General features: G+C 44.0%; 1 protein-coding gene across 1 annotated transcript in view; it reads left to right on the plus strand.

Annotated features, from left to right (window-relative positions):
- LOC149434269 (WD repeat-containing protein 76-like) overlaps window positions 1-13,711 on the plus strand; it is a gene marked incomplete at its 5' end in the record, with an annotated part of 42,433 nt that overhangs the window by 4,450 nt on the left and 24,272 nt on the right. The window contains 3 exons of the mRNA XM_089663858.1: window positions 4,663-4,770; window positions 4,865-4,911; window positions 11,825-11,978. Coding sequence (XP_089519984.1) covers window positions 4,663-4,770; window positions 4,865-4,911; window positions 11,825-11,978 — 309 coding nt within the window. The remainder of the gene's footprint in view (window positions 1-4,662; window positions 4,771-4,864; window positions 4,912-11,824; window positions 11,979-13,711) is intronic.

The following is a 13,711-nucleotide window of genomic DNA, read 5'->3' on the forward strand; positions in this document are numbered from 1 at the left end:
TACTCCATTCTTGTTTCATGTTTTCCTTATTGTAGATGTGTCAACAAAAATGTTAGCATGTGCCAGAGATTTCTGTAGGTCTTTAGCTGACACTCTGGGATTCTTCTTTACCTCATGCAGCATTCTGCGCTGTGCTCTTGCAGTCATTTTTACAGGATGACCATGCCTAGGGAGAGTAGCAACAGTGCTAAACTTTCTCCATTTGTAGACAGTCTGTCTTACCGTGGACACAGGAACATCAAGGCTCAAGGAGATACTTTTGTAACCCTTTCCAGCTTCATGCAAGTCAACAATTCTTGATCGTAGGTCTTCTGAGAGCTCTTTTCTGCGAGGCATGGTTCACATCAGACAGTGCTTCTTGAAACCAGTAAACCCAAAACAGGTGTGTGTTTTTTAAGATCAGGACAGCTGTCAGCAACACATCCAATATCATCACACTGATTGGAGTCAAGGTTGGCTCACTCCTGGCTTAAATTAGCTCTGGGAGAAGTCATTAAGCTAGGGCCTCATATGCTTTTTCCTCCCTGCACTGTGAATGTTTACATGTTATGTGCAATTAAACCATGGTAACATCTACTGTTTGTGTAGTATTATGTTCAGCAGACTGTGTTCTTCTATTGTTGTGACTTAGATGACGTTCAGAGCACATTTTATGCCCAATTCATGCAAAACTCCACGTAATCCCAAGGGGTTCACATACTTTTTCTTACAACTGTACATTTATGCCAAAATTTTTTACTGGACATGTTTAACCACTTGCCTACCGGGCAGTTATACCCCCTTCCTGCCCAGGCCAATTTTCAGCTTTCAGCGCTGTCGCACTTTGAATGACAATTGCACTGTCATGCAACATTGTACCCATATGAAATTTTTTTCACACAAATAGAGCTTTCTTTTGGTGGTATTTACTCATCGCTGGGTGTTTTTTATTTTTTGCGCTATAAACAAAAAAAGAGCAAACAATTTGAAAAAAAAAAAAGTTTTTCTTTGTTTCTATTATAAAATTTTGCAAACAGATAATTTTTCTCCACTGATGTGCGTTGATGAAGCTGCACTGATGGTGCTGCACTGATGGGCGGACACTGCTGGGCAGCACTTCTAGGCAGCACTGCTGGGCACAGGTGGGTGGCACTGATCATCAGTGCTGATCCCTTCGCTGACAATTGCCGGTTCTCGGCTGTACTTTCCTCATGCTGTGACAGCGTGAGGAAAGTGCAGCCGAGAACCGGCAACTGTATTTACCTGGTGATCTGCTGTGTCATTGGTGATCACGTGGTAAAAGGCCACCGTGATTGGCCGTTTACCGTATCACTTGATCAGCTGTGTCCATAGGACACAGCGATCATCGGCGGTGCCGGATGCGTGCTGCTGGGGGCACGCAGGGGGGCATGTTCTGAAATGACGTAGTCCCAGGATTACACAACCGCGCTGTAGCCGTCCTTCGGCTATAGCGCGGTTGAGAACTGGTTAATAGCAAAAAGTCAAAAATATTGTGTGTTTTTTCTCAAAATCGTTTGGTCTTTTTTTTTTTTTCTTTTTTTTAATAGCACAAAAATAAAAAACGCACAGGTGATCAAATACCACCAAACAAAAGCTCAATTCGTGGAAATAAAAGTACGTAAATTTAATTTTGGTGCAGCGTTGCATGACCGCGCAATTGTCCGTTAAAGAAACGCAAAAAAATGGCCTGGTCAGGAAGGGCGGTAAATTTTCTGGAGGGCAAGGGGTGGCCATTAGACCCCTGTATCTTTGTGTACCTGTTTGCACCCCCTGTTTTAAATGAGGGTGGATATCTATTTGCTCTGTGTGATTTAACTGCCATTTTTATCCTCAGATGAGGCATTCTGTGTCCAACAAGACCTTGTTCCCATGGATGTACCACAGCATACGCCTGTGCAAGGGCCGTATTTTCGGAACCACAAAAAAAGCGGCGCTCTTCAAAATAATATATCTCTAGATAATATTTCTCGATGAACGAACACAATTAATAATGTAATGTGAAAAAATTCATATAACAAATAAATATGACAAGTCCATATAGATCAGTGAAAAAATCTATGAACCAATGTCCAACAAAAAATGATTAATAATATAAATAAAATGTGTACTAAACAAATTATATAAAAAAGTGTCAAAAAATTAATCAATTTGTGAACCAATAAATCTTTAACTTCTCATATAATGTGAAAAAATTTTTGAAAAATCCACCACCAAATGAATTCACTCACCAGATCTCCGTGCTGGTAAGATATCAACCAGCTATACTTGCCCTGGGAGCAATGATCTGCAGCAACACACACCAGTTGATGGAAAATCCTTGAAATAGTTATTGGCTCCTCATATAATCAGAAACTCCTTCAAATAGAATTTGCTCCTCATATAATCAGAATGGAACAACGGCAGCTCACCCCTACGTGGTGACGTCACCTCCGGGGCCCCGGAGGTGACGTCACCACGTAGGGGAGAGCTGCTGTTGTCTGCTTAGACCGGAGCAATACCTGTAATAGTAATTGTATATGTCTGTGATGCTAGTGTCTTCCTACTATATCTGTTTGATACATGCGCATTTATTTTTATGTGATATCGGTTCCATAGGCGCTTTCCCCAATTGTTATTCATAAGGGCCGTATTTGCCTGCACCCGGGTATGGACAGGTGTTCTGTGCATCCCTATGCAGGCAGTTCTATCCACGTAAATTGAGAAACAATGGCTGCAGCTGCACAGACACAGCTGCTGCTCCCAGTTTGCCCCAAATGCACACTGTCCTGCGTTTAAGGCCATGCAACCACAGGGATGTCAGATCGGGAGCAGCAGCTGTGTCCATGCAGCAGCTGCATCCCAGTTGTCCTATTTAGGACTGTACAGAACACCTGTGCATCCCCATGTGGGTAAACGTGGTCCCACGCACGGGTGTACACTATAGTATTCCCCTGTACACACAGCCTAAGATTCCAATGTGTAGGAATGATGTACAGTTGTGTTCAAAATAATAGCAGTGTGTTGAAAAAAGTGAATAAAGCTGAAAATCCTTCTAATAGCTTTTATTTCCATCCACACAAATGCATTGGGAACACGACACATTCTATTCCAAATCACAACATGAAGAAAAATACATCAAATTTTTGTTGTTCCTCTAAAAAAAATGGAATAAAAGTGAATATTAGACAGTTAAAAAAAATGGCCGTGTTTGTATTCTTCTTTACAAACTCCAACATTCACTATATAAACTGAGAAATGTTTGAAGATTTTGCTTTCCTTTGAATGACTTCATGAATATTTGGTTGTAGTCGCACTGTTTCTGAGAACTGCTGTACATCTGTGTTGCATGGAGTCCCCCAACTTCTGGCCCCTGTGATCAGGTATTCCAGCCCAGGATGATTGGACCACATTCCACAGTTCTTCTCTATTTCTTGGTTTGGCCCCAGAAATGGCATTTTTGATGTCACCCCACAAGTTTTCTATTGGATGAAGATCCGGGGATTGGGCTGGCCACTCCATAACGTCCATCTTGTTGGTCTGGAACCAAGATGTTGCACGTTTACTGGTGTGTTTGGGGTCGTTGTCTTGTTGGAACACCCATTTCAAGGGCATTTCCTCTTCAGCATAAGGCAGCATGACCTCTTCAAGTATTCTGATGGATTCAAACTGATCCATGATCTCTGGTATGCGATAAATAGGCCCAACACCGTAGTATGAGAAACATCCCCATATCATGATGCTTGCACCACCATGCTTCACGGTCTTCACAGTGTACTGTAGCTTGAATTCAGTGTTTGGGGGTCATCTGACAAACTGTCTCCGCCCACTAGACCCAAAAAGAACAATCTTACTTCCATCAGGCCACAAAATGTTGCGCCATTTCTCTTTAGGCCGGTCAATGTGCTCTTTGGCAGATTGTAACCTCTTCAGCACACGTCTTTTTCCCAACAGTGGGACTTTGTGGGGACTTCTTGCAGATAGCTTGGCTTCACATAGGCGTCTTCTAATTGTAACAGTCCTCACAGGGAACGTCACACCTTCTTTCATCTTCCTGGGGCTGATTGTTGGCTGAGTCCGCCCCATTTTGGCTATTCTTCTATCCATTCCAATGGTAGTTTTTCGCTTTCTTCCGCGTCTTTCAGGTTTTGGTTGCCATTTTAAAGCATTTGCGATCATTTTAGCTGAGCAGCCGATCATTTTCTGCACTTCTTTATATGTTTTCCCCTCTCCAATCAACGTTTTAATCGCGGTACGCTGTTCTTCTGAACAATGTCTGGAACGACCCATTTTCCTCAGAATTTTAGAGAGAAATGCACTGTAACCAGCATGTCCAACATTTGCTGCCTTCCTTCCTTAAATAAGGGCAATCATTGCCACCTGTTTATCAAAGAATGAATGACCTCACTAATGGAACTCCACACTGCTATTATATTGAACACGCCCCTTTCAATGAGTGGTTCAATGACACAGAATCAGCAGCATGCAGGTCATGACTGTTGGGTCTGTTGGATTTCTATGACTCTACTACATCTGCTAGGAAATTACAGTGATTGTGATTACAAAAACAGTGATTGATCCGGTTAGTGATGTCTGACTGCTATTATTTTGAACACAACTGTATATCTCTGGCAATCTGTTCTTTCATTTTGTATATTTTAAAGTTCCCATGTTTTGTTCTATAAGGTGCAGCTTATGAAACCTCCGGGGCCCATTGAGATGGTTCCAATGAACCAACAGGATGATGATAAGGCGGTGGACCAATTCCTGAGAATGTGGACTTCCATCAGCCAGGTCTGGTATTGTTAGGAGGTTTTTGTCTTTTTTTTCCTCATCTTTCAAATAAACGTTGAATGGTTTAAGTAACTTCTCTCTTTTCTTGATACAGGAGACTGTTAAAACTCCAGCAAATGTGGCTGTGAAAAACCTAAAGGGGTAAGCACGAAGGGTTAAACATTTCCGCCTGGTCCTTGTCTGAACAGTCACCTGCAAATGTATACATACCATTGCAGCAATGTTTGTTTTTTTTCTTTCTTAAATGTACCAAAAAAAGCGTTTTTATCTATTTAGATGTGCTAAAAAAAAGTATCTGTTCATGCAGCCATAAATCTGGTGAGTTTACAACCTGCTGTACTCTCTGTCCTAGTGTGACAGTGCTTCTCAGCAAGGTTGTCATCCAAGGAAAGGAAGTGATGGCAGAATAACCAGGTTAACCGCTTTCCCACCGTCCTATAGCAGATATACTGCTACAGGGCAGCAGGGGTGAGCAAAATCACATGTGTATATATACGTGATTTTTGCATTACTGGGTAGGGGGCACGCACGAGCCCTACCCGCGTCGCTATTCGCGGCCTCAGCTGTCAATCACGGGGTTCCGGTCAGTAATTACTCAGTGATCACTGTGCATTACCGACAGAGGATGTAAACAATACAATTGTCTCCCCTGTCAGCTCCAGCACACTGCTTTGTATGGCTCTGCACAGCGGAGCCATACAAAGCACTGTGGTTACAGTTGCAAGCACACACAGCTTACAGTAAAACAGCACACAGTTAACCCTTTGATCGCCCCATGTTAAGCCCTTCCTGCCCAGTGCCATTAGTACAGTGTCAGTGCTTTTTATTCGCACTGGTCACTGTATTAGTGTCACTGGGGGTAGGGGGCACACACGAGCCCTACCCGCGTCGCTATTCGCGGCCTCGGCTGTCAATCACGGGGTTCCGGTCAGTAATTACTCAGTGATCACCGTGCATTACCGACAGAGGATGTAAACAATACAATTGTCTCCCCTGTCAGCTCCAGCACACTGCTTTGTATGGCTCTGCATAGCGGAGCCATACAAAGCACTGTGGTTACGGTTGCAAGCACACACAGCTTACAGTAAAACAGCACACAGTTAACCCTTTGATTGCCCCATGTTAAGCCCTTCCTGCCCAGTGCCATTAGTACAGTGTCAGTGCTTTTTATTTGCACTGATCACTGTATTAGTGTCACTGGGGATGACCGTGACACCAAGTCAGTCCCCCCCCCAGTGCCAGAATGTCCACCGCAGTCCCGCTATAAGTCACTGATTGCTGCCATTACTAGTAAAAATAAACCCCACCATTACTTGTATATATACCGCCATTTGTAAACACTTTAACTTTCATGTAATCTAATTAATTTACACGTATTGGGATTTTTTTTTTAGCAAAGACACGGAGCAGAATACATTTTGGCCTAAATTTATGACAAAATTTGATTTTAAAATTTTTTTTACTGGATTTCTTTAACCAATTCAATACCGGGCAATTTTCCCCCTTCCTGCCCAGGCCATTTTTCAGGTTTCAGCACTCACACTTTGAATGACAATTGCGCGGTCATGCAACATTGTACCCAAACTTAAATTTTATCATTTTCTTCACACAACTAGAGCTTTCTTTTGGTGGTATTTAATCACCACTGGGGTTTTTATTTTTTGCTAAATTAACAAAAAAAAATGAAAATTTTGAAAAAAAAAACACGTTTTTCTTTGTTGCTGTTATAAAAGTTTGCAAATAAATAATTGTTCTTCATAAATTTAGGCCAAGATGTATTCTGCTACATGTCTTTGGTGAAAATAACCCAAATTAGGATGTATTATTTAGTTTGTTTAGTTATAGAGTTCACAAACTATGGGATAGATCTGATTATTGATCAATCCTGAAGTACTGACGGCCAATCTAATTTCTTGAGGTCCAAGAATGTCAGAATAGTACAGATATCCCCCAAATGTCAGGACGGTACAGATATCCCCCAAATGTCAGGACGGTACAGATATCCCCCAAATGTCAGGACGGTACAGATATCCCCCAAATGTCAGGACGGTACAGATATCCCCCAAATGTCAGGACGGTACAGATATCCCCCCAAATGTCAGAACGGTACAGATATCCCCCAAATGTCAGGACGGTACAGATATCCCCCAAATGTCAGGACGGTACAGATATCCCCCCAAATGTCAGGACAGTGCAGATATCCCCCAAATGTCAGAACGGTACAGATATCCCCCAAATGTCAGGACGGTACAGATATCCCCCAAATGTCAGAACGGTAGAGATATCCCCCAAATGTCAGGACGGTACAGATATCCCCCCAAATGTCAGGACAGTGCAGATATCCCCCAAATGTCAGAACGGTACAGATATCCCCCAAATGTCAGGACAGTGCAGATATCCCCCAAATGTCAGGACAGTACAGATATCCCCCAAATGACCCCTTTTTGCAGAGCAGACAGTCTGACGTACTTCATAAGAGGCATGGTTTTTTTAAGTTGTATTTTTTTTGTCATAATTTTTTGGAAAATGAAAAAATAAAAAAAAATTATTTTCACTATTTTTTGTTTTTACATACTGTCACCAGTGCAGTACAGCGTCATCATATAACTGGCATGGCGGTGATCAGGGACACTGACTGGTGACAGTGTGAAAAAAAAAAAATTTAATTTTTTTTATTATTTAAAATTTCTTAATTTTCTAAGATTTTCTTTTCATATTTCACTATGTCCAAAGTAGTACAATGTTACCATAGTAACATTGTACTACTTTGGGGAAGTGATCAGTATTTTTTTTTTTTTTGCTTATAGCAAAGAATTACTTCGCTATAAGCAAGCATTTACCTGAATGACATCGATTCATTCAGGTTTTTTTTTTTTTTTTTGTGCTTAGCTGTGATTTGGCCACAGCTAATCACATGACATGTGCATGTGATTAGCTGTCACCATTCACAGCTAGACACTAGTATATAATGGATGGCATGAATGAAGGCAACGGGGCCGATACTCAGATCTGTCATTGGCCGTGTCCGAGGTACACGGCCGGTGACAGATCGCGCCGCTGTGCAGCTCTGCAAGCGTGCGAACTGCGCATGTGCGGGAGTACGCCAAATGGCGGCCTCCCGGAAAGCTAGTATATTTTTCCGGACACCATATGGCTATTGGCCGGGCGTCAAATGGTTCATAACAAAAAGTTAAATATTGTTTTTGGTTTTTTTTCCTCAAAATTGTCGGTCTTCTTCCTTTTTTTTTTTTTTTTTTTTTTTCTTTTTTAGCACAAAAAATAAAAAACACAGAGGCGATCAAATACCACCAAAAGAAAGCTCTATTTGTGGGTGCGCGCTGCTGGGGGCACACGGGTGTGTTCTGGAATGACGTCCATGGACAACGTTCCAGGACTACACAACCGCGCTGTAGCTGTCCTTCAGCTATAGGGCGGTTGGGAACCGGTTAATAGCAAAAAGTCAAAAATAGTGTTTGTTTTTTTTTTTGTTTTTTGTTTTTTTTTCTCAAAATTGTTGGTCTTTTTTTTTAATATCACAAAAATAAAAACCGCACAGGTGATCAAATACCACCAAACAAAAGCTCAATTCGTGGGACGTAAAAAAAGGACATTAATTTCATTTGAGTGCAGCGTTGCATGACCGTGCAAATGTCTGTCAGTTAAAGTAACGCAGCTCCGTATCGTAAAAAATGGCCTGGTCAGGAAGGGGGGTAAATCCTCTGGAAGTGGTTAAAATAAAGGGCAAAAAATGGTGGTGTAAAGATAAACAAATGCAGTCACCACATCCAAGGACAACTAAGCTGCAGTACTACTAATGTACTTAACAGGAGATTAAATGGTGCAAGCAGCACAAGTCCATAGAAGTCCAGCATGAGAAAGTAGTCCTGTAATGCTGTCCTCAGGCTCACTTATGGCGGTCACCCCAGAGTAGGAAGCAGCCCCTGTAAGAGCTGATTCACACATGTGCGGTGCGGAGTGAAGCTCAGGTTGATCCAGTAGTTGTTCACAGGTTCATGTCAGCTTTACATCGGGTTCAGGACAGGATTAGGTCAGGATCTTATCTTGTTCACACATATGCGGTTTAGAAACGGTTCCCATAGAAGTCAATAGCCTGTAATCCGCACCTGAACCGGACCGCACTGCCCAGAAATCGTACATGGAATCGGCACGGCCCGTCCGTCGAATATATGTGAACAGGCACTATCGGAAGAAATGTTTTTTCACGTCATGCGGATTGGATGCAGTTCAAACCGCAGCCAATCCGCATATATGTGAACGGGCAATAATGAAACAAAAAGAGAGAAAGGGGGGCGCCCACTAAGTGTAGCATTAAAATCACCCACTTTATTAACCCCCCTGGCGGTATTCCCGAGTGTAGCTCGGGGTAAAGTATCAGCACCACAAGCGGTAACCCCCCCCAGGCTACACTCGGGCTTACCATGTGGCGCTGCTCCGGGATCCCTCAATCACTTACCTTGTCCTGCGCTCCCACGATGTCCCTGCAGTGTCCCCGGCAATGTCCTCCGGCAGATGCCGTCATCTAGGTTCCGTCCCCTGCGACGTCGGGACGTACAGGAGTGGAACGGCGGGAAATTTGAAAATGACAAAAAGTGACATTCACTAAAATCACATAGTATAACATTCCTGTATCAAACCATTTCACATACATTGTGTCCCGAGTGCTTTGTCCGGCGCCCTGCCTGCATTTTGATTGTTCTTTCTGCCTGGAAACTGAGAAACGTCCATGGCGTCCAAAAAGCGTCCCTTTAGGTCAGACGCGGTTTTAGACCGGCTAGAGAACAGCGATAGTAAATCAGAACCACTTGCAGAATTGAGTGATAATGATTGGTGGGGGAAATTCCTCATCAGACACTGAAAACGATTCTGCGACTGAGCTCAGCGATGTGCGAACTTGGCGCTCTATTTCACATTTCAGTGTTTTTGGTTTGATTACATTAATTAAATTTATTATTATTATATTATTATTTTTTATGATTATTTATTATATTATAATTTATGATTTCGTGTTTCAAATTTTATCCTCCCCAGGATGTGTACTAGACTCTTGTCCGGACAGATTTCAGTGAGTTATTCCTAAAAATTACAGCCTACAATATAAAACGCCAAATTTCCATGCAAAATAATGGTACCGCTTTCAGCACCAAAAATCTGAAATAATCATACCGCCAGGGAGGTAAACCTCTTCAAGTCTGGACACTCTCCCCCCCCCCCCCTGTCTTGTGATCAGCTGTGTCCAATCACAGCGGATCACATGTAAATAAGTAAATGCCGGTTATCAGCATTTCTGTCCTCATGAGCTGTCGCGCTGACAGAGGAGAGGAGAGCCAGTAAACGGCATTCCTCATAGGGGATATGTACACTGATCATCAGGGCACTGATGATCAGCATGCCCTGATGATCAGTGTAGCCCCAGGAGTGCCACCTGCCAGTGCCCTTCAATTCCACATATCAGTGCCCATCTGAGCTACCTATCAGTGCCACATGAGTGCTGCCTTTCAGTGCCCTTCAGTGATGCTTGTCAATGCCCATCAGTGCCAAATACCAGTGCCTCTTCATCAGTGCCCATCACTGCAGCCTCATTAGCGCACATCAGTGAAGGAGAAAAAAATCACTTATTTAAAAAATTGTATAAAACTAAGAAAAAAATGTATTTTTATAAAAATTTCAGTTGTTTTTGGTTTGTTTAGCAAAAAATAAAAAAACCCCGAGGTGATTAAATACCACCAAAAGAAAGCTCTATCTGTCTCAAAAAAATTCATATGGGTACAGTGTGGCATGACAGCGCAATTGTCATTCAAAGTGCGACGGCGCTGAAAGCTAAAAATTGGCCTGGGCAGGAAGGGGGTAGAAGTGCCCAGTAGGCAGGAAGGGGGTAGAAGTGAACGGTAGGCAGGAAGGGGGTAGAAGTGCCCTGTAGGCAGGAAGGGGGTAGAAGTGCCCAGTAGGCAGGAAGGGGGTAGAAGTGCCCGGTAGGCAGGAAGGGGGTAGAAGTGTCCGGTAGTCAGGAAGGGGGTAGAAGTGCCCGGTAGGCAGGAAGGGGGTAGAAGTGCCCGGTGGGCAGGAAGGGGGTAGAAGTGCCCGGTGGGCAGGAAGGGGGTAGAAGTGCCCGGTAGGCAGGAAGGGGGTAGAAGTCCCCTGTAGGCAGGAAGGGGGTAGAAGTGCCCGGTGAGCAGGAAGGGGGTAGAAGTGCCCTGTAGGCAGGAAGGGGGTAGAAGCGCCCTGTAGGCAGGAAGGGGGTAGAAGCGCCCGGTGGGCAGGAAGGGGGTAGAAGCGCCCGGTGGGCAGGAAGGGGGTAGAAGTGCCCGGTAGGCAGGAAGGGGGTAGAAGTGCCCGGTGGGCAGGAAGGGGGTAGAAGTGCCCTGTGGGCAGGAAGGGGGTAGAAGCGCCCGGTGGGCAGGAAGGGGGTAGAAGCGCCCGGTAGGCAGGAAGGGGGTAGAAGTGCCCGGTGGGCAGGAAGGGGGTAGAAGTGCCCTGTGGGCAGGAAGGGGGTAGAAGTGCCCGGTAGGCAAGGGGTTAATAAAGTGGATGATTTTCATGCCTCACTTAGTGGGCGCCCTCTTTTTCCCTTTTTTTTCCCCTACTAATGTATTTAACAATTCTTGTAAAACATATGTGATCCCGGTCAATAAGATTTCCTATAATCCTTTTACATGTTTATATAATTTCAAATGTATTTTTTAAATCTTCCCAACTACCATGTGATTTTTGCCATGGAGGTACTTGTCCAGGTATTTTCTGTGCAGTAGTTCTACTGTTATCACAACTCTTTCCTGAGAAATGCTGAACAGCCATCCATGAATGTTTACATGTAGACAGGAAGTGCCTGTAAAGTGGCAGCAGGAGATCATAAGCGCTGAAATGGGAAAAAAAGATGTAAAGATAAAAACAGTTCTTTGTAATGAAGAAAAAAAAAGGTAGTTCTTTGACACACAGTGCTTGAGCAATCTAAATGTCATTCACTAAGGTTCACATCTATTCCTGAGTTCTTTTCAGGCCTATGTGTGATGATTTTCTGTTCAATGTCACTTGTCAGCTATGGAAAAAGTCTGAAGAAAATGACGCTGAGAGCTGAAGACGTTGCCAAAGTTGTCCCTGGTCGAATATTATCTGTAGCCATCCATCCTTCTGAAAGCCGGACACTTGTGGCATCCGGAGATAAGTACGGGAACGTTGGACTCTGGAATGTGGTAAGTGATGGACTCCTCTCAGATCTGTCAGGTATCTGAAGACATTTACTGATGCTTTAATGGACTCCAGGAGAATTTAAATCAGCCTCTTAACACGGAGGAACACTTTAACCATTTCCCGTCTGGCCCATGTACATAAATGGCCGGATGGGAGCAGGTTGCTGTTTGTAAACGGCGCCCACATTTACAGCCTGTGCGTGCTCCCTGGGAGCGCGTGGCAACACGATCCGGTGCCCGCTGTGTCTGGAGGACACAGAGGAACACCGATCGCTGTATGGGACTTGTGTTTTGTCCCGATCATGTGATCACTGATTGGCCAATGATCACATGAAGAGTAGTAAGCAAGATGTCACTTCTGACATCATTGCTTACTACTAGTGAAATCTGTGAATGATCACAGCGATCACATGGTACAGGGCCATTTACAACAGCTTTGTACCATGTGACAAGCTGTGACCAATCACAGCTCACATAGTATTTCTCAATGGCTGCAAGAATGCAGCCAGAGAGGAGAAATGATTGCTTTTACAGCCTTTATGGGTGTAAAAGTAATCAGTGTAAAAAAAAAAAAAATCTTCACCCCCCACAAGTAATACAGTGTCTCCATGGTGACACTGTACTTGTCAGGAATCTAGGAGTGACCAGAAAGGTGTGGACTGACACAGGGAAACGCAGGTTTCAGGTATAGCATAATAATACAGTTTATTATTAGCCACACACCCATATATATATATAAACGCACAGTGAACAAACCAACCTTCCACTAATCTTAGTACGTGCAGGAACACAGGCATAGTCAGGGCTGGAGAGGTGGAATGGTCAGGACGGCCGTAGGGTTCTGTAATGACCGTTTGGTGGTACCTCTAGCGGTCCTCAGGACAGGATTCCCCAGGGCGCGGAGTCTAAGTCCCAGTCTGCTTATTCACCAGGGCCCCTGATGGTGGGGATGGACTTGGAGCAGACAGGAACCAGGTCACGGCCCCTGAGTACCCCTGCTAGTGGTAGAGGGATCCGCCAGAGGTATGTGCAGGTAGAAAGCCTGATGTAAAGAGGCAGAAGGAGTGAGCAGGGATGGCTGGATCCGTGCAGGATGGATGGATGGCAGAGTAGCTAGCGTGGTCAGACGGGTCAGGTCAGCAACGTGCGGGCAGCGAGGTACCGAAGGAGCAGGCAGAGAATGGTCAGGGTCACAAGCTGGGTTCAGTAACTCACGGGCAGCGCGGTACAAAGGATCAGGCAGAAGGATGGTCAGGCAAGCCAGGGGTTCAACAGGAGACGGTCAGCAGAGATCAGGATCAAGCAGGGTCAGCAACGAGGCAGGAACACAGGATACCAGGTACAGAGGCTCATGGGAAAACATACACCAAGGCCCTGATCACAGGCCTGGTCATGCCTTAAATACACCTTCTGCAATCAGCCCCAGGTTTGGCTGATTGCAGGAGTGAGCTTCTGGCTGCTGAGAGCACCCGCTGGTCAGCTCTGGTACTGCAGCCCACACGGCAGGTGAGTCCCACCACCAGTGCTGAGTCCATTCCTGACAGTACTGCTAGGGTTGACCGTATGTTTAAAAAAAAACCCCCAAAAACATAAATAATATAAAATAAAAATTAAACAAAGTTTTTTAAATATATTTTTTTGGTTATAAACTAATTCGGGTTATTTTTTATTTTTTTTTACTAAAAAGATAACTAAATAGATTTTGGCCAAGATTTATGAAGAAAGATTATTTATTT

The sequence above is a fragment of the Staurois parvus genome, unplaced genomic scaffold (genome assembly GCF_062004578.1).
Source record: "Staurois parvus isolate SC_StPar_1 unplaced genomic scaffold, SC_StPar_1.0 ptg001789l, whole genome shotgun sequence".
In the NCBI taxonomy this organism is placed as follows: Eukaryota; Metazoa; Chordata; class Amphibia; order Anura; family Ranidae; genus Staurois; species Staurois parvus.